At 40.0% G+C, this 20,232-nt stretch overlaps 1 protein-coding gene across 14 annotated transcripts in view; it reads right to left on the bottom strand.

Moving 5' to 3' along the window:
• The window catches only part of PTPN5 (protein tyrosine phosphatase non-receptor type 5), a 76,794-nt gene that overhangs the window by 17,850 nt on the left and 38,712 nt on the right, over nt 1-20,232 (bottom strand). For 8 of the 14 annotated variants that reach the window (XM_077784267.2, XM_077784265.2, XM_021525660.4 and 5 more), the window contains exons 3-8: nt 14,576-14,757; nt 13,570-13,689; nt 11,677-11,760; nt 7,855-8,093; nt 5,051-5,240; nt 2,128-2,212 (exon numbers count right to left, since the gene is read on the bottom strand). In XM_077784267.2, coding sequence (XP_077640393.2) covers nt 2,128-2,212; nt 5,051-5,240; nt 7,855-8,093; nt 11,677-11,760; nt 13,570-13,689; nt 14,576-14,757 — 900 coding nt within the window. The remainder of the gene's footprint in view (nt 1-2,127; nt 2,213-5,050; nt 5,241-7,854; nt 8,094-11,676; nt 11,761-13,569; nt 13,690-14,575; nt 14,758-20,232) is intronic. The other 6 variants (XM_085581468.1, XM_085581467.1, XM_085581466.1 and 3 more) reach the window with 1 other exon arrangement.

Genomic DNA, 20,232 nt, shown 5'->3' on the forward strand with positions numbered 1-20,232 from the left:
TGCCTTAATTGGTCTTGAGTCAGTGTCTCAGCAAGACTTCGGAAAAGCAGTTTTGTGCTACAGGAAATTATTTCTCAATCTGTTAGGTCAACAGACTAATTCTGGCTTCAAAGACATTAGAATATTGTTTGTGAAATGATAGGAAAGAGCTTTTCTACCAAAACATAAACATGCATTTCTTGCATCCAGGCAAGCCAGATGACAATAACTCCTTCCCAGTTTCATCTTGCAATGAAGCACACTCCAAGAGGTGCTATTTAAAATATAATGGTTATAGAGAAATTAAAGAATATTAATAGTCTCTTGCATTTTAAGGCTCTTCAGTACTTGAGTCTCCTTCATTGAGGCTGTTTATGAAGCATTACTCTTGTTCTAATAAGATGACAAAAGAAAACATTATTCCACTTAAGAAGTTCAGTCCAAATCCTACTGAAGTCACTGGCTGTTTAACTGATTTTAATGGGACCTGACACAGGCCCACATTCATCCACATTGACTAGTGCTACCCAATTTGTTGCCATTGACAAGAAACATCCTCCTGACAGAGGCCTCAGCAAACAGCAACAGTGTATATGACCAAGATAATATTAAAAACAAACCACAGGTTCCTTTTTCATAAAAATCTTCAGCTGCCTTAGAAACTAGAATAAAATTAAATTTATGCAAAAATTGTGCTTTACCCAATATCCTATTAAGGACAAAGTACACAGTAATTTTAACAGTGCTGCAAACACAGAGTCAGCATGAAATGCTGTCCTTGGACAGACCAGATCCATGTTTCCTGGGATCTTTGGCTTTGAAGCATAAAGAAAATGTTTAGGTGTCTTTTCTATCCCTTTCTACTGTCAGAACCAAGCCCTGTGAAATGGAGGCAGTGGGATAAGAGTGAGCAGTCAGCCCGCTCCTTTCCTCAGCAATATCAAGCCATCCTATGGCCATAGTCAGGGACAAAGTTGCTAAAAGTTCATTCAAGGAAAAAAAAAAGCTCAGATCATAATAAGGCCAGAATAAAGTTGTTAACCTTTAGAGAGATGGTTGGGGAAAAGCAGTTATCTGAGATGATGAGCTCAAAGTGACAACAGTGGCTGCTGGCAGATACCCATACGGCTGAGATGAAGCAATACTAAATTCAGAATATACAGATCACTGGCACCTCGGGCATCTGAAATCAATAACCACTTTTACAATCTTCCCATTGCAGCAAAATCAGCAAATTAATACTTGAACGAATCATCTCAAACATTAGCACAGCAATAGTGAAAGGCTGTTAAATGCTTTTGCACTTCTGGTCTGAGGCAGAGTACAAAGTCATCAAAAGAGTTTCACACATCAGGCTGCAGTTGCTTGAGTTTGAAGACACTAATCTTTTTTAAAACCATTTTCAATCTGGATTCATTGACTGTTAGGTATAGCTGAGGACATTTTTTACTTTACTGCACTTATATTTGTTAACCTGACATTGAACCTTTTGGATTTTGCAAAAGACTATTTGTAGTTATGGTGCCATCTTCCAACAGCAGCTTAGAAGGAAAAAAAAAAAAGGCATGGCATCCAATTGTATCACTTTTCAAAGTACCTTAAAGTATGAGAGAGGGGAAAATGATGACGCGTGTAAAAATTGGTACCAAAACATTTCTCAAAACTCCGACCCCTGACTACAAGTAAAACTAGTGTAATAGAAAAGAAAAATACTTTTCTGTGTCATCTTAATTCCATCAGGCCAGTTCCCAATATTCTCAGTCTGCACTTGAAAAAACATCTGTCAGGAAAATAACACTGCTAGAATTTGGTCTTTCAAAAGAAATTTCATCAAAGAAATCACTATGTAACATCTTAATAAACCAAGTTCTTGGGTGAAACTTTTAAGCAGCACCAAATGATACAATTCTAATAACTAAAAAACCTACATTTTTCTGAGGATCAGCAGCATTCTGGTTCTTCATGCTCTTTACCTCTTTGGAAATCTGATTTATGCTTTGAAGTCATGCTGCTGCTCCATAAACATGGCCTTTGGACAATACATTGTGGTAACAGTATGTTTCCTGCACTATGGAAAGGAAAATGCAAAGCCCTCCAGCACGTGGAATAAACCACTCTGCTTCAGTGACTTAAAAAGCAGAAACTTACTTGGGAGAATTGTTTTGTAGCGATTCTTTCGCACTAAGCCTGGAATATCATATTCCTTTGGATCAACAAAGTTCATTGGAATTTCCTGTTAAAAAAAAAGAAAAACAAAAAACCCCACAAAAACATAAGAGACAGTCAGCAGTATTATTAGATTCACAGGAGGTATAAAAACCCCAAGCCCATTATGTCCTGCCTGCGAGGGAGGCAATGTGATGAAGTCAGCTGGGACATATTGTACAGAACCACTAGCAACGTACCACCAAAGTATGATTGATGTTTCCTTTTTCTGTCACTGGCTTTCTTTTCTGAAATCCTTCATGTGAAAATGCTCCTAGTGACTAATTCATTGAGTAACACGCATGACATATTCACTCCTAATATTATTAGAACTGAATTGCAAGTGTAGGCACAGAGCGATGCAAGAGGTGGAACGCAAGACACTGCTCCAAGAGGATGGACCATCCTTTCTGACTCACATCGCTTCCTCTCTGAGGGTGGAAGTTAATAATTTGCTGGGGACTTGCACCAGCAACAAAGAATGACACACATGATGACAGGCTGACCCGACTCCATGGGGCTGCGGGAGCGTCACTGCTTTGCTCATCGTGCTGCCAAGCTCCATGGAAAAGGAGAGCAAAGGGGTATTCGGGGATTGCCTGTGCTCTCTAGCTTTGCTGATGCAAAGAACACATGAAGATGGAGGGGCTTCCTCTTCCCCACTGCTCATCCCCTGCAATAAGGGGCTAATGCCAGGTGGGAACAAGCAGGAACCTTCCAGCCGCTGGAGTAGGAAGGCAGGGGAAGAGAAGGGATGTGTTAACCAGGCTCAGCAGAGATATGAGATGCTAACAGGAACTGGGAGGCAGAGCTGCTCAACCCAGCTGCTGCACACTCGATTTGAGTGACCACTACAGGACAGACTGTGAACAGGAATCAGGGTTGAGTAAGGCAAGTAAGGGAAAAATTTAAGATGAGCAGAGATATGGACTACAGAAAAATAGAATTATTAAGGCTGAAAATGTCCTTTAAGATCATGAGTCCAACCTTTCACCTAGCACCTCCATGTCTTACTGCTAAGCCATGTCCTTAAGTGCCACATCCACATGATTGCAAACACTTCCATGGATGGTGATTCTACCACTTCCTCAGGCAGCCCGTTGCAGTGCTTTGTCCTTTCAGTGAATAATTATTTCCTAATATCCAATCTATACCTGCCCCGGAACAACTTGAGGTCAGTTCTGGAACCTTAGAAGACTATCTGCACTCCATCTCTTACCAAGCACTGAGCACACTGTTTGCTTTAACCAGAGGCAAATAAGGACAAAAATGTTTTGTTGAAGTAATTTCCTATCAATTTTGAGAACTGCATAGGAACAAAATCTTCATATTTTTCTCAATTGTTTCTTGGTATTTAGTCAATCCAAACTCTTCCTGAGCCAAGCTCCATGGGCTGTTTTTGGGTCTTAAGTCATTCACTGCACAAGCCAATTCTTGGTGAAATCAACAGGACTGCTGCCTGAGTAAAAACTCTAAATCTTGTATGAATTTCAGGATTTAGCCCTATTATTGTCCTTTCTGACTTTTCTTGCAAAATGAAACAACTGCTTGCTTCATCTGGAACTGGACCTTGAAAACCAAGTAGGTTAGAGTGAAAACACATGATGAAGAGCTAGCTGGTCGTAACTCTTTCATAAAAAAAGAGCTAGTTTACATTTTTAATTACAGAAATGACGTTTTGATTGCACAGCATTTTGTGCTCTTTCAGTTTTCATTAAAGAATTAAAATAGCTTGGGATGGCTTGGCTGCTGGATGATTCTATGAACACCAGGAAACCTAATTCAAAATCTCTCAGACAAATGAAGTGTATTTTTTCCTACATCTAACATTATTTTCTTCGCTTGAAAGCTACAGAGTAGCTCAAAGACTGGGGAAACTGCATGTGGACTAGTCCAGCAGTCAGTCCAGACACCAAGTGAATATTCCTTCCCTAAAAGAGCAATAAATACTTTAAAAAAAATCAAGGCTTTCCCTGCACAAAAGCTGCTTTCCTTCAACTTCTACAGCACCAAAGGAATTAAGGACCACAGATACCTTGTGTTCTATTTTAAAATAGAAGCCCAGAGTATCCCCCTGTTCTCATAAAGGGAAAAAAAATCCCTGAAACTGTGCAAGGAGGGAGGACAGCAAGTGATAATCAGAGTGGTCTTTCCCTTTCAGACACTTAGAGGTCACGAAGAGGACAGGCTGAAAGGGCTGTAATGTTGCAAAACATTATCTTCCTCCTGCTCTGCTGAGATTTCACGATTAAGAGAATATTTGGCATGGCAGTATTAATTTCAGTAGTTTACAACTAGCAAATTATTTTTGTACAGAGAAAAACCCCAGAAATGCATACTTTCTACAGATCCTGCTAAATGACAGAGCCACACTGTGTTTCAGGTAACCAGAGAACATTTAGATTTGGAAAGGAGCTCCACATTAAGCATTCAACAGCAAAGAGGGTGGATTAGGACTAATTTCATCCTAGGGCAACTCCAGATATATTTCAAGAAGTTATGCTTATAGCAAATGTAGCTTTTCTTCTGAATTCTAGTGATTGTTGCTGTTGTTAAAACGGTAGTATGCATCAGCAAAAAAAAAACCAACCCAAAACAAAATCTTGTGAAACAAAGACTTCTTGATGCTGTTGTTGGTTTTGCCAGAATCAACTCTCTAGTTTTTAAGTGACAATACTATTGAAATCTTTCAGACATTGTAATTTAAAGGAATGATAAATTTGGGAATTGCATGAAATGCTTCATTGACAGAAGTGGAGTTTGCATGTTCTACTTTTATACTGGCAGAAAATAATACCAAGGTCTTCTCTGGAGAGGCAACATCCCATTTTTTGGATGCTCCTAGAAGAGAGAGAAAGACACTCACAAAGAACTCTGCCTGGAGTATGAAAGGATCCAGAGCCTTCTTGTGCAGCTCCTCTTCAGTCAGGATGTTCGATGCTGTCTGGAGGTATTCTCGGGCTGACTGCTCCCGTGGGGACATGACATAGCCAAAGCCTTGCTCAGAGCAGCCTGGGGTGCACATATCCAGTGTGAGTGAAACATTTGAACCTCTCCTGCAAAACAGAGCAGTTGAAATATGCTCACGACAGACTCATCACAGACAGCAACGATACATAAACAACTTCAGGAAATTACCCAGCTGGTTCTGGTGGGGACATTTTGGTCACTACCTGTAAGAAAATGGGTGATGCTTCTTGTGTGGACAAAACCAGAATATGATTTTGGACACTGAAACATTACTGGGGTAAACTACCAGTTCAACTTTAGTAGAGACATAAAAAGCCTACCAACTGCAGTGAATAATTTTTCTATCTGAAAAATGCTCTTTTGACAACTGTACATCATAACAAGGGTAAAACGAAGGTCCCAACACTTTAACAGTCACATTATAAGCAGATACTGTTAAGTGTAGAATTTTTTGTTAGTTAGCCACACAACAAACCAAGGAAGTCAAAATGCCTATTAGGAATAAAGTTTTAAAGCACCTCTGAGCTTCTGTTAGTCTCACATATGACAGACAAAAGTAAGATTTAAAAGCCGTCAGCAAATCTATATTTAAATATCTTTAACATAACAATAAAGCCACACAATATGATGATTACTAGGTAAAAGTTCTATACATTTACACAGTGAACCCATTTTTGATGACTCTCAACTCAAAAAAAAATAGTTAGAGGGTGTGTGCAGGAGCTATTAAAAACCATGTAGGCACGCAGGCATGACCAACTCAGAGGACAGAAGCCATCACTTGGATCACAGCCCTTTCCTGGACTCAGGATTTTGTCCAAAAGAATTTGCAGCCAGCCTCCTGCTATGATCACAGCCATGGGAAATGCCACTAGTGGCAGACATGGAATCTTTAATGACACCTTTCAAAGGGTTTCACCTCGCCCTCCTGTGTGCTATTAGACAGCTACCACATTTCTTCCCCAAAACAGATGCATTTGACAAGGATTGCTTTTGGTTCTTTCAAGGTAGAAGAGGCTACCTACATTAATAGTTCTTTAGCATGAGGAAATGATTATTTCTTCTTCAACAACATTAGCTGCTGACCACCCCTTTAATTGCATAGGTGGCTAAAAATTGAGAGGGAAGGAAGAGAAAAGCAGAACAGATGCCAAAGAGGCACAGGTTTAACACAACACCAAACAAAGGAAAAGTAACCAATGTGTAATGTAAATGAAGTTTGTCAGGGCACAGCTCAAACCTGAAATGATGTCTGTCTTCTCCAAGATACATATATGTTGAAAATAAGTTTCTGTCTTAGGTGTTCACGTTGCACCTAGTTTGAGAACTTCAAGCAAGTGCTTTCATTGCCCCACTTCTAATTATTTGACAGGGTTTTCACTGTAATTCATCACTTTAACCAACTGATTATTCTCCAAGCAATACTCCACAGTTCTCTTGATACAGTGAGTGTCTTTCATGTAGGCTAGCAGTCACCTGAGGAAAAATGTCATCTCTTTAAAGTGACAGAAATGGAATTAAATAGGGATAGCGAAGAACACAAATGACTCACATATTTCAAGTCCAATCTTGCCTATAATGAAAAACCAACAAAGCAGCAGCTTCAGGGACAAGCCCCAGAGGTTACTGCGATCTCATATAAAGGTAGAATAAAACAATAAACAGTATAACATTTTAGGACAATGTTATAATAAGCCATAAAGCAATAAAAGACATTCTAAACCAGCAAGAGTGCAAATTGAAAGCCTCTTCTGTAACACTCCTTTTTACTGCATCCTGAGGAGCTTCAGAAAATCAGCACTGTGTTCTTAAAAAAAATCTAAGTTCTGTCCTTTGTTTTAAGCTTTACAGATGAGAATTAACTATGGTTAGCACTCTAATTAAGCTTGAAAACTAAGAAATAAAGAAAGATGATACTTTTCTATGCTGGGCCCCTCAGTAACTTCATTCTTATTTGTAACATCGTCACTTTAGCAGAATTTATTCACAGGAATTCTATCATCAAGACCTTTGTTCTATTTCACTAAGACAACTGAAAGGACACAAACCAGAAAAATATTTTCCTTTAATCTTGAAACTGCCCTTTCGCAGCTCTGAACTTCTCTGAGAAGCTCCTCACTTGCCCAAGAAACTCCTCTTTTCAAGCTGCCCTTAAGGTTCAGGCAGTGAACACCAGCTCACCCCAAAGTTTCATTACTGGGTTCATTTGCATAATTTGTTTACTTATGGATTAACTCATTTATATAAGGAATGCTAAAGACTATCCCTTTTTCTATAGTTTGCTTTTGGAGAAAAGACTAGTCCTCCAGTATGACAGGGGAAAAAAACATATCAATGAGACCCACCTCTTTCAAAGGTAAAAGCTTTTACTGCTATATAGGGGATTTCATGCAATGCAGCTGCTGTCCTGATGAATGGTGAGAGACTGATCAAACACAAATAGATGTATTCAATAGAAAGAAATGATGCTTTAGAACAGCACTTGCTGACAGCTATCCAGAAACTGTATGCTTTTTAACTAACATGCTTGTATTTATGACTGGACTGAAAACAGGACAGGAAGTAAAGGAGGTGCTTGACTTCACAACCACATTTGAAAGTGACATTCACAAAGACCATAAAGCTTCCCACCAGGCACAGAACTCCTAAACCCACAAAATCTGGGAGCAGACTTTTCCCTATGAGTCACATCTCCCCTACCTTTCTTGCAAGCCCACGGATTTAACTGTCAGAGTAGCTGGGTCTGTCTCTGCTTTAATGTCCATTACGCAGTCAAAGACTGGAGTTTCTGGTACGGGATCCAGATCTAGGAAGTCATCTTCATTTTTGTCCTCTGTCCATTCTGAGTACGTGAAGGAAGGCTGCCGGCTCACAGACTGGCGTCTGTCCTCTTGCAGTGGGAAGGGAGGGTCTGGTGGGGCTCTGAGGAGGTGCCAAAACTGGAGGAAACAAACATTTAAACAAGATTCAGCTTGTAGCCAGCCCTTCCATATAGCCTAGGGCATGGGTCTTTAGGGCAGCAGTCCAGTATTAGAATTGGGGAGTACTGAAGAGAACACGAATGTTCCATGCAGGAGTAGCTTTGTGGTGTGTGTTGCAAGGATTCACATCTACCCATTCAAACCTGCTTTCAGCCACAGAGGTTTCCACTGAGCTAGCCAGGCTTAACTCGGGGATACAGTGGAAGTGGAATGTGCTTGTGACCATCATATGCAAGCCAATGTGATACCACTGTCCTTTTGTTCAGTTTCTTACCCTTCCCAGGCTTGTTTACAAAATAAAAATCCAGTGTAGCATTCTGCAAATCATACCTCTCCTGATTTAATGGTTTTCCATCTGAAATTTGCATATAGCTATCTTAATATGATTGAGCTGAACATCTTTAATAACCAGGCACTGTACCTCAAATTTATGCATAAACCCATCATTTTCTGAAGAGGTCTCGATTTTGATGTACCTGATCCTGGGGCTCAAAACGCCCATATTGGCTATTGTCCAGGGCACAGACTGTGTTATAATCTAATTATCTGATTTGAACATGGTATAAACATTAAATAATGAATCATGTGAATTTTTAAGAAACAACTGCAATATGAAAGTTTATATTACAAATTAACAAAAGGTTTGAAATTGCATGAATCTAAAAAAATTCCACATCATATCAGCTTGCACAGATGCTGTGACAGGCTAGATGATTTGGAAATCAGATCAGTAGACTTCAAATCCTCCATACAGTTTTCAGTTAAAAATTTCAAGCCCAAGTCTGAATTCCAGGATCTGGAACCTTAGGCCAACTTCATCCATCTAGCATATAATAAGTAGTATCACTCAGGCTAACGCCATACAAACTCTACTGAATTGTCATGCATCCTTTTGAGACTAAGAACACATCTTATTTTCCATAGTAAAAGCCTCTTCTCTCATTTTCTTTCATGGTTTTTAAATGACCAGTTTAAAAGTGCCTAGGCTACTAAACTACATGAGGATGTCATGTATGACAGTGTCAGTTTCAACATTGGGAAAGAAGGGCTTGGTCATAAAGGCACTCCTTAAAGGAAAAGATTCCTTCAAAGTCTCTTCTAGGCAGCATGTGGCTTAAAATCAATTTTAAGTAGAGAGAGAGAGAGAGTCTCACTCAGCTGAGACAAAGGGGAAAATAAAGAAAATTATTTTCATCTAACAATATGTTATCCACCAGGCTGGTATTGTAGAAACCCTGCCTGGTTCAATCACCATTTTCAATGTTCTGCCAGTGACTAGGTTATACCTTATTCTGCAAATACTGATAAAAGCAGATATTTTCAAATCTGTACATTGCAAAGCAGCATGACCTCAGACATCTGAGAGGAAGGTGACAGGTAGGCAGGAAGGGACAAGGCTCATGTGTTCTCTCTAAACAGTCTCTCCTTCCTAATGTCCATGTTAGAGACAACATACTGGGCAAGACACACCATAGGTCAGAACTCACAGGACACTTCTTACACTCTGCAGCCCAGCAATTTATCCAGAGAGCAGGGTGATGTAGAGTGACATGTGTGCCTCTACTCTAGCTAGAAAAATCTTAGCACAGACCACAGGAATACAAACCAGTGCAAACTCACCAACATGGAAACTGCTAGAAAATGCTTTTCTATACACAGATTTTAACCAACACAAAAATGGACCAAGTCTACTTTAATCTACAGTGGTATTCATGTTCACTTGCAAGGAGTTCACACGCAAAATTGTCCAAAGAGAGATCAGACTTTTTGGCCATAGAGAGCTTTCACTTAACTCTATCTTCTGTGCTAAGAATGGGTCAGCAATAAAAGATTTCATGCTCTGAGAAATAGCTGAATATGCAAAAAAAAAAAAAAAAAAAAAAAAAAAAAAAAATCATATCCCTGCTATTCAGATTTTCAGTCCAGAACACTTTGCTGCAAATTTATAATTTATCTGGAACTCATACAGTTCTTGACAATTCTTAGATGTCTTTTTTTTTTTTTTTAATATTTGCAATTAGAGAATTAATGAAAGTTTATTTTTGAAGACAAAATTAATCTGGATAAGGTACAGCAACATCAAAAACCCAGAAAATTGCATAAACCTCACCAAATTCCTTGCCTACATCAATGATCAGAATAATGGAGGCATTAACTATAATTTCTTTGCCTTGTGAATTGTTTTTAGAAAGTCCATTTTCCTGACACTAAACAGAAGATTTTGCCACTGTGCTGCCTCTGAGTGAACTTAAGCATGGCATAGAATATGACATTACTTCCTAGCAGGGAATGTGGCCAGCAAATCAGAGGAGGCATTCCCCTTTCCTTGGCACTGAGGGAGCTGCACCTTGAATACTGTCTATAAATTTAGTTCCCCAGTTTAAGACAGATATTTAAAAAATTGAGTGGTCCCAGCAGATGGTTTCAAAGGAGGTCAAGGTCTAGAGTGCAAGAAAAAGGTGGAGGGAATTGGGCTTGTTCAGCCTGGCAAAGAGGAGGCTGGGGTGATCTGCAACTACTTGAAGCGCAGCTCCAGAGATGCAGCCAGATATTTCTTGGTAGTATCAGCTGATACCACAAGGAACAAGCCTGCAGAAATTCAGCCTAGACATTTACATTTGTGAAATTCAGATGAGACACAAGGAAACATCTCTTGCCCAAAAGTGCCACATGGTTGTGGCACAGGCACACAGAGAGATGATAAACCTTCCTCCCCTGAATGTTTTCAAAACCTGAGTGGAAAATTTCATGGTTGACTTTACCAAGTGTTGGCAACAGCCTGGCTCCAAGCAGGATGTTAGGCTAGCAGTCTCTGCCCACCTACAGTCCCATGATTCTGGGATGTACTTCATTATGCTGTCCATCACTCAAACTGCATATACACAGCACAGCTTTGACTTCCTGAGCTACCTGCAGCTCTGGAAGGACAGGAGGTGATGCTCTGCCTTCATGTTCAGTAGCTGCATTCCCACTCTAAGAGAACAGCGGAGAGGGGTTTGAAAAGCCACATTCAGTTAGAGCTCCCTGACAACACAGAGTTCTCCATAGCTCTTCCATCTAGCACACAACTTTGTGCCAGTTAGACAATCCATGGAGAAACACAACACACTGCTGCTCCCCACCAGCTGACAGCTAACTAGATTAATTGTAGTCGTGCTGCTTAATCTTGTTCTGCAGCTGGGGCCTTGGCCTACATCTAACAGGACTTCAGAAGAACAGTGGCACTCTGGAACAGCTCCTTCTGCCATTGAAATCAATGGATGATGGTCCTGTTAATGGACACATTCCTTCTACTTCAGTGGAAATAGTTTGCCCATCTGTGGGTGGAAAAAATAAAAACCATTTTTATATACCATTCCAATTCATCAAGAAATTGAATAATGCTAATTCCTCTACATAAAGCAAGCAGATAATTATACAGAAACAAAAATGATGCTTTACAATTAACTTGGGAATAACATCAACTTTTGTTAAATAAGACATCTTATAAAAACTCCCTGAAAAAGAGTATGAATACAGTTTGTGCTGTATCGTAACTTACCAAAGATCCTACAAATAGCAGTCCTAAAGAAGCCAAAGACAGCAGGATATATGATACAACAACACTCCCAACTGTAGTCAGGCTCTGTGGAACAACAGAATAGACATAGATTCATGAAGAATGTAGGGCCACAGTACAGTCTGCATGCGTGTTTTTGGCCAAGCATATATTATTTCCCCTGAAGATTTACTGATATCATACTCACCTGTGGAAAAACTGCCATCAGCACCAAAAAAAAAAAAAAAAAAAAAAAAAAAAAAAAAATCCAGGCTTTGGAGAAGACTGAAACTGAAACCATCTCTATGCTCCAGCATCTCAGAAGGTCTAAACCCCAGATTTCACTGTAAAGGCAAACAGGAGTTCTGCTGCCAATCCTCACACTTTGCCAAAGTTGAGATCTGAATCCACAATTCAATTTTGCAGACTGCACCAGTACTTCATTGCTACAGTCAGGGTGGTTTTTATACTGCAGTAAAGGGCTTTAAACAAAGTTTAGTATTGCTCCTGGGTTTGGGGATCCTTAAATAGAATCCAGCCCCAGAGGAGTTTTCTGTGCTTTCTACACATTCAGTGAAACACCATCAGATTAACTCTCACCACTGTCAGTGGAATTATTTCTGATGCCTTAGTCATTTTATAGTAGTCTATAGTTCAGCCTGTTCTCTGTAGTAGGTGCAAAACTCAGTTCTAAAGGGCTTCAGTGAGCAAGGAATTTTATTCTGTTTTTCTCCTACTAGTACAGCTAATGAGAAATTTGGAGTTAAGAGCTTCCATTTGCTTATTTTAACATCAGAAGATTTCTTTGCCTATACTGTTTTCAAGTGTAAATCTGCACAATAAATAGCGCTATAATAAACAGTCCTCAAACATATGCATCAACATCTGTACAGAGTCATACTTTGGGTGTTCTCGTGGTGCATTCTAGGAATCACTTTCCTCTATGAAGGGCAATTATTGCAAGTCAAAATTATACAAATCAGTACTTTTCTGTAAGGAACAACAATTTGTTAATGATTGAGGCCCTGCAAATAAGACACAGGCAACAGTCTGTGAAGAGCTTTGTGCATAATAAAGCCAACTTCAAAAGAAAAAGTACTTCTTTCAAAAAAACCCAAAAGAGCAGGTGACATGCAGCTCATAAACACTGAGAAAACAGAAAACAGTCTCGGCTGTACTTCAATCACAAGAGGCACTGAATCTGATTTTCCATTACACTGGAAAGCCTCTGCCTCAAAGATTATGTACAATGGATCTAAGCATTCTGAAAGCAAATATATTTCATCAGATTTTTGAAAGTAGCTGTTCACCACTTAATTAATGTTCTGTCCACACTAGAAAAATCTGCACTGGGTATAATTACCAGTAATTTATCAGATGAATCATTCTGGTATACATGTCATCATGTCATGGTGAGAAGCTAGGCAATTTTACTGGGGTAGCTCTGTAGATGTAATTGAATCTGTGCACCTAGTACACTTGAAATACATTTCCTGCACACAGATATGTTCTAAACATTCAATCAATATGGGTTTTTATATGGGTTGATCCATTCTTCCAGAATTTAAGCTTCTATTCATGTTAAGAAATTAAGTTCCAGCTCTCCCTTTACTGTGGGCTTAACCTTAAGGAGATGACTTCTTATTGCTTTGTTTCATTTGCAATAATTTGCACATAATGAAAAATCTGCTGTGCTGACCTAACATCAAAGTTAAAAAAATCTGCCCAATATATGAAAGATAAAATATTCATCTGCTTTCAGCAAACTCTTCTACCATTTCAGGACGTACACATGAAATACACACATATTATGCTTATCACAAGAGCTGTTAGAAGCACCACCCAAGGCAACTACTGACATCAACTGTATAATCATAGAGGAGCACGGGGACTTACCTCCCCTTGATCTGAAAAAACCTGTTTAAATGGGGTGAGCAAGTAAGAGAGCAGGTCGAAGGCATTCTGAGCTGCTGGGATGGTCCCATAAGTGCTGTACCACAGCATGATGCAGAGAAGCTGTGCAATCAATCAGGAAAGACGTAATTAGCATCTCTCATTATACACACATTCATTTTCATTTCAAGACTGCATAATTAACTAATTTAGTTAGCATTGATTTAATGTTGATTATCACTTGTGCTTTAAGAAGTCAGGTATTTTCTAGGCTGTAGCTTAACAGGAATAAAAAGACTGAAGGCTCCAAGCTCAACCACTCTTAATTAGATGCGCATTACTGAGTTACATAGGTTCCCTCGGACCCTCACTAGCAAAAGGGCTGCCCAGAAACACCAAGTGGAGCAACACTGAAAGTGCAACAGGTTCCTCTGGCTTCTAAACTTTCAGGAATACTACTTTTAGATCAAAACTAGTAATTCCATGAACTTAGGATGTTATTGAAAGACTCTTAAGGCCTCTCTCAAAGCTCTCACAAATAGGCATCACTATAAATACACACACACAAACATACACACGTGCAAACGTTTCATTTCAACCACCCAAGGGTGCTGCACATGCCTCAGTTAACATAAACTACAACAGCAATGACTCTATATTTAACACACTTGCAGAGAGGCATAACCTCATCCCACACCACAGCTTTAAAGAACACACTTCCTGCTCCACTAGTTAACAACATGGGTCTTTACCTCCATACATATCCACTACAGAAAATGGATTTGGTGAGATGTTGGTCATTTGGCAAAAGAGGCGTTTACAGAGCAGGATGGGATCTGGGACATCAAAAGGCAGGAGCTGCTCTCCAGGCAAAGCCATGAGAGATGGCTGCAGAAATAAGGACTGCACCTATTCCCATGCTACATCTACAGTGAACAAGGAAGCCTCCCAAGCCAGCACAGCCTAAAAGAAGGTTCCCAGCATTCCAAAGCCACGCAAGCTGCCTTACCAGTATCTGTGAGAGGACAAACAGATACACGTTGTCTCCGGGTATCAATCCATTCCATGGGGGAGGCCAACCGAGCACCGCTGTTTTCTGGGAGGCTTTCAGGGACTGCTCCTTCCTGCTCAGCTCTCCTTGCCGTCCTTCAGCTTCATCCACGGACTCCATAGCGGCTGGACGGGAACAACCTTCACGTGAAAAGGACACGTGCAGGGGATGGATGAATGGGATGCGACCCCGCAGGCACCGCGGGGGCTGCAGGGCTATTGTTTTCCTGCAGACGATGGGTACCTCGCAGTTCCGCCTCGGCAAGCGCAGCTCGGGATTGTGAGCGTCACACTCTGCTAGTGCAGCTTTATTCACCTACCTTCATCAGGAAAAAGTGAGTGTGGGTGGATAAATTATTTTCCCTTTCTTTCCGGAGGTGCAGATTCTGGGCTTTGTTGTTAACAAATTCTCATTTACATTGCTGCACTTTTTCATTTTTACTTTTTAAAAAAAGCTACCTGTGCTATTGCCTAGCTACACACTTCCCAGCTACATGACGGCAGAGAACCCATTTTACACCTTTCTGTCTCAATTTCTCTATTTCTTTTATTTGTCTGCTTTGTCTAATCTGATTATAGATTTCTGAGGTAGAGACTGTTTCATATTATATGTCTGAATAGTGCTGAGGGACCCCGGGTTTTGGCTGAGTGTCCTAAGGCACTAATAAAATAGACTTTATTCCAATAACCTACTTCTTGGATTAATTCATACTCAAGAGCTATTTAATAATGTTGCAATGCTGTTCTGTTCAGTGGAAATAACCACTGGTGTGGCTATTCCCTCAGTAACACTATTTTGAATAGAGTCTGTGTAGATATAAATTAATTTACAAGTGAGAAGGAGTGAAAGATCAGAATCATTGGGTGTAAGTATTACTGACTTACATCTTTGGACATGAGGAATGCCCCAAAACTGCCTTGTGTACAACACTGTAAGCCTAAACCAGACTCCTGTGTCCCAGGGAAAGGCCACACCATTGGCCTTTACATGGTTGGTTGAGGTCAGGTTTCTACAAAACCTTCCTCTTCACAAATGTTTCTCTAAATTTCTCATACTTGTAACTCTAAGTCAGATAAGCAACCATTAGCTAGCTACAGCTCTAATCAGGCAAATGTATTAAGTGAGGGTCTGACCATAGTAAGAATTCATATTTTAATGCTGCTTTTTTTTTTTTTTTTTTTTAATGCTAGATATCATGGGAAGTCCACCTTTCAGTCCTTAAAGTTGAAAAGTTTCAAGCTTTTAAACTGCTTCATGTCACGCTAGATTCAAACAAGAATTGAGAGGAAAGTACTTGTTAATGATTGCCAATTTTCTCTGCTATTTTTGTGGGATGTTTATGTTGTCTTTTGGAACAGGAATTTGAAATTTAGCAGGAACATAACTTTGTGTCAGAAACTATTTTTGTTACCTTTGCAGAGAGATTTGCACCTGTGGCTGAGATCTAAAGCTTCAAAAATATCTTTCTTATAGTTTATTATTGTTTGCTCCTAAAATCTCTAACCTTTCATTTTCAATAAACATAGTTTAAGTTCTACTTTTCCTTTATCTTCATTAAATAATGCACCTCTGTCCCTAAGAAGGATTACTGAACATATTTACTGTTTTTCAAATTCCGATAATTTCCTGTATTGCATACTCCTCCCCAGATCTCAAGATAAAATATACAAATATACACAGTGCAAAACTAAAACAGCATTGAGAAGGCAACCAGACCAAGGAGTGCAAGGAGCCAAGGAATGCAGATTTCACGCTCAGATTTCAGTTGGTTTTTATAAGTCATAATATTTCATATTTCAGAATTTTTTTTTTAACTGACCAAAGGTGCTGCCTTATGTAGCAGGTAAACAACATTTTTTTTGTTTCAGACTTGTTAGCAGCCTGAGATTTTACAAGGTCATTTCTGGTTGGAAACAAACCCCTGACAGTAATACATCGATGTGAAGGCCACTTAACTGCATCTTCTGGAACAAAGACGTCAAAATTAAGGCTCTGCTCTGTAACCATGGGGATCTGTGCCTCTCCACAGCCCAGAAGTTCAACTCCTGGAATTCCAGTGTTGTCTAGTAACACCTATAAAACTGTAGGGGTCACATTCTCCTTCAAACAACTGCCCTATATGAAGGACAATAGACCACTCTTACTTTCAATTATTTTCACTGAGTAAGGTAGAGAGAGACCTGGCCTGTGGACCTGGGAGCCCAGGACTCCAGCTCTGCTGAGCTGACATGGTTATCAAGAGGTATTTTCACTGCCACAACAGAAGCCAGAAGGTGTAAGAGCTACAATAATGCAGAACTGACTAAATCCATACGTACATGTCTTGAATATACACAAAGAAGGTCTAGTATTAACAAAAATCCACTCAAAAATGTTCTCCTACAAATCCCAGAAGATTAGATTCTAACAAATGTCCACCTTGGGTTTTGTACTGATTAACCATGCCAGCTTTAAGCAATACTTCAATTAGCACTCACACATCATCTTGCAATCCTGTGTTCCTGTATTGTTTGCCCTAACAAGCCCAGGATTCTTTCAGTTGCAGATGAGGTAATGAATGAAACACCAGTGAAACTTTCTTGTGTCAAGGTGAATGTAAAGGTCTTGAGAGAGCTGGCAAGGATCACTGCCTGCAGGAATGAGCAGAGCCTCTCCCCTGCTCATGGTTTGACTGACAGTGAAATGTAGCATCCATGTGATAACTTACTCATTTCCTGCATCACGGAGAAGGGGGATTGAAGTTCCATGAGTACTCCTGCTTTGGCACAAGGCTATACTTGCTAGGAAAAAAAAGCCTGTGGCAGAAGAACTAAGAGGTCTCTGACATCTGTAGCAGCCATATGGCTTGTGAAAACAAGTTGAAATTTCAAAACAGAACCATAAACTTAAACTTATCCTTGCTGTTCAGGGAAAAGCACTTTCTGGATCATGCCAGGGATCCAGTCATCCTGTATTCTTTCGTTAAACAGTGCCAGCAAAACAAGCTGCCAAAAATGCAAGGCACAGCACTGCACATCATATTATGGAATTATATATATAGGGAAACATCTTCCTTCACTCAAGAGGCAAAAGGCTTCTGTAACTCTGGCAGTGCCCATTTTAACCCCCCTGTATCTCGCTATCTTTTTTTTTCTGACTTCTTATGTGGCTACACAACAGGCAGAAGAATGAAAAAACACCTATATAAACTCCCAGAAAAACAAGTGCTTAGAGTACTAGTCTTAGGTGAAATACTAAAAGGCACTGTAGCAATAATAAGCAAGTCAACAAAGCCTTACAGTAACAAACATGCCAGGATCCCATCAAATCCTGCTGTGGGTGAAGCATTAGCGGCTCTGTAACTCGACTGATTCATACTTAAAGCCTTCAGAGGAAAGCAAAACAAAAAACAGCCCTTCAGAACCTCACATCCTGGCTGTATTTCCTAATGAAGTTAACATTTTAAAAGGAACTTGTACATGGGTGCTAATGCTCAAGGACTTGGCACCACTCCAGTGGCAGACTTAATATAACAATGTATTTTTGAGAGGAAGACTTGTTCCTCAACAAAACTGTTTTTATAACAGAAAGAAAATGCATCCCAGCAATGAAAAGACAGTACTCATACAGTTATTAGACATTTATGTACATCTGTCACACTGTCCCTGTGGGAATTATGCTTCTGGGTTGGATAGTGCTGCCTCTTCACTAGGAAATAGAAATTTCCTTAATGGTGGATTGTGGATTTTACCTTCCAGACATAAAAGACAGGAGGGCAAAAGGGGCCTCACCTGTTCTGCCAAGTCTCAAGGTGCAGCAGCCAACACAACACAGCAGGTGTGTGCTGTCCCTAATTGTTTTAGGTGTATTGAGGTACATTTCCCTCTGAACCTGTCCACATCTTCATTTGTGGTGGGAATTTGCAGGAATGGACCACAGAGTGGAAGCACAACAAAGTATGAGGTATGCAAGCAATACCTCACATCCATCAAGATTACCAGCATTTCAGACCAGATTCATAAGTCCATTTACAGCTTCTGCATCTTCAGATGTCCAAATGCAACTGCCTTCTGAAATCTGTGCCTCTAATTCCCATCTAACTGCTAGGGAGAACTGCTGTTGATGAAAGAACAGTAGATGAAAGTACACTATTGAGATGGGTCTCAGACCACTGCTGAAAAGGATTTTAACATGTACCTCAATTGCACACACAGGACACAGCCCTTGGCATCGTAGTTCACAGATGTGGTCAAGACTTTGTTAAATACACACATCATAAGACATCCTGATTGCAGGCAAGTCCAGGTGCTGGAAAGACACATTGAACCTGAATGAGCTACTTCAGAGTGCACATGAACAAGAGGCAGCTTGTGCTGGAGGGTAAAAACCTGTCTATCCAAAGAACAGAGCTTTAGGAGAAAGGTATTAGCTACAAAACAATCTCTTTTTTTGGTTGCCACTGCAGCATGATGAAAGTGGAAACTGAATAATTAGCTTTCTTTTCCACTGCAGTAGTATGGGAAGAAGTGGTTAAGAGGAAGGGGACCTCTCATACTTGCATGGTAAACAAAAGTTCTGTACTTATGTTCTTCACTCTGCAAGAAACCAACTAGGGGGTCACTGCTTTTTAACTCAGAAACTACTACTGAACTTCTTTATGAACAGCAACCTAATTTATTAAATAGTAAACATGGCAGAAGCTGCACCATTACTGTTTACAGACAGATACAATTCACCACCAAGGAAAGTCTGTTTCTTCTTGGTTCTGTCTGCATCCCTGACTTGTCTGATAAGTTATGTTGAAAATTTACATTAAAGATATAATAATCTGGGTTGAAAACTGGGGATGATAGCTCCCCCATCATTCATTTTTTTGACCTTTCTGATCATGACAGCTGTTACTCTCCTTGATCCCTGACCTGCTCTGTTTACAAGAGTTCAAGACATTTGTGTTTTTCAAATGGCTGAGTAAAATGCTGCTCAGGAGGAGAATATCTAGGCCCCAAAAGTATCCAGATTAAAACTGCAAAGAAAAATCTCCCCACATGCATCCCACAGATACCTACTACTGACTGACTGGAGATAGAGGGGATTCACAGCAATGTAATCTCCTCAGTACCTCCAATTCCACTCTGGATAAAACCCATGTTTTAGCTGCCAAGAGCTTGTGGATTGTAGATCTTGCATTTGTAATGCAAAATCACATTGAGAGCTACTTCAGTAAGTATAAAACCGCTTAATTCAAGCACAAGGAACAAGCCAGGCAGAGCCATGGATCCCACTACATCTATGACTAAATAATGCAGGGCACCAAAGCAGCCCTGAAATCCCTTTGGTGTCTAACTGGAAGCCAGTTCGATCCATGCTGTGGTCCTTTGTAGGACTGCAGACTTCAAACTCTTCTCTGTAAGAGAACTCATAAAGAAATATGCCTGACATACCATCAAGTTAAGTAAGAGGTCCAAAAAACTGGAACCGCCCTCCAACACATTACAGAGGAATGGAAGACTCTTCACCAAGACTGAGCCTACACACCAGCAACACAGGTGTTTTACTTAATCTGAGATTAATTTCAATTTATAATTTCTAATGCTTTTAGTTCGCATTAAGTGCATCTACCCTGGACTCTAAGAACG

The sequence above is a fragment of the Lonchura striata genome, chromosome 5 (genome assembly GCF_050655825.1).
Source record: "Lonchura striata isolate lonStrDom1 chromosome 5, ASM5065582v1, whole genome shotgun sequence".
In the NCBI taxonomy this organism is placed as follows: Eukaryota; Metazoa; Chordata; class Aves; order Passeriformes; family Estrildidae; genus Lonchura; species Lonchura striata.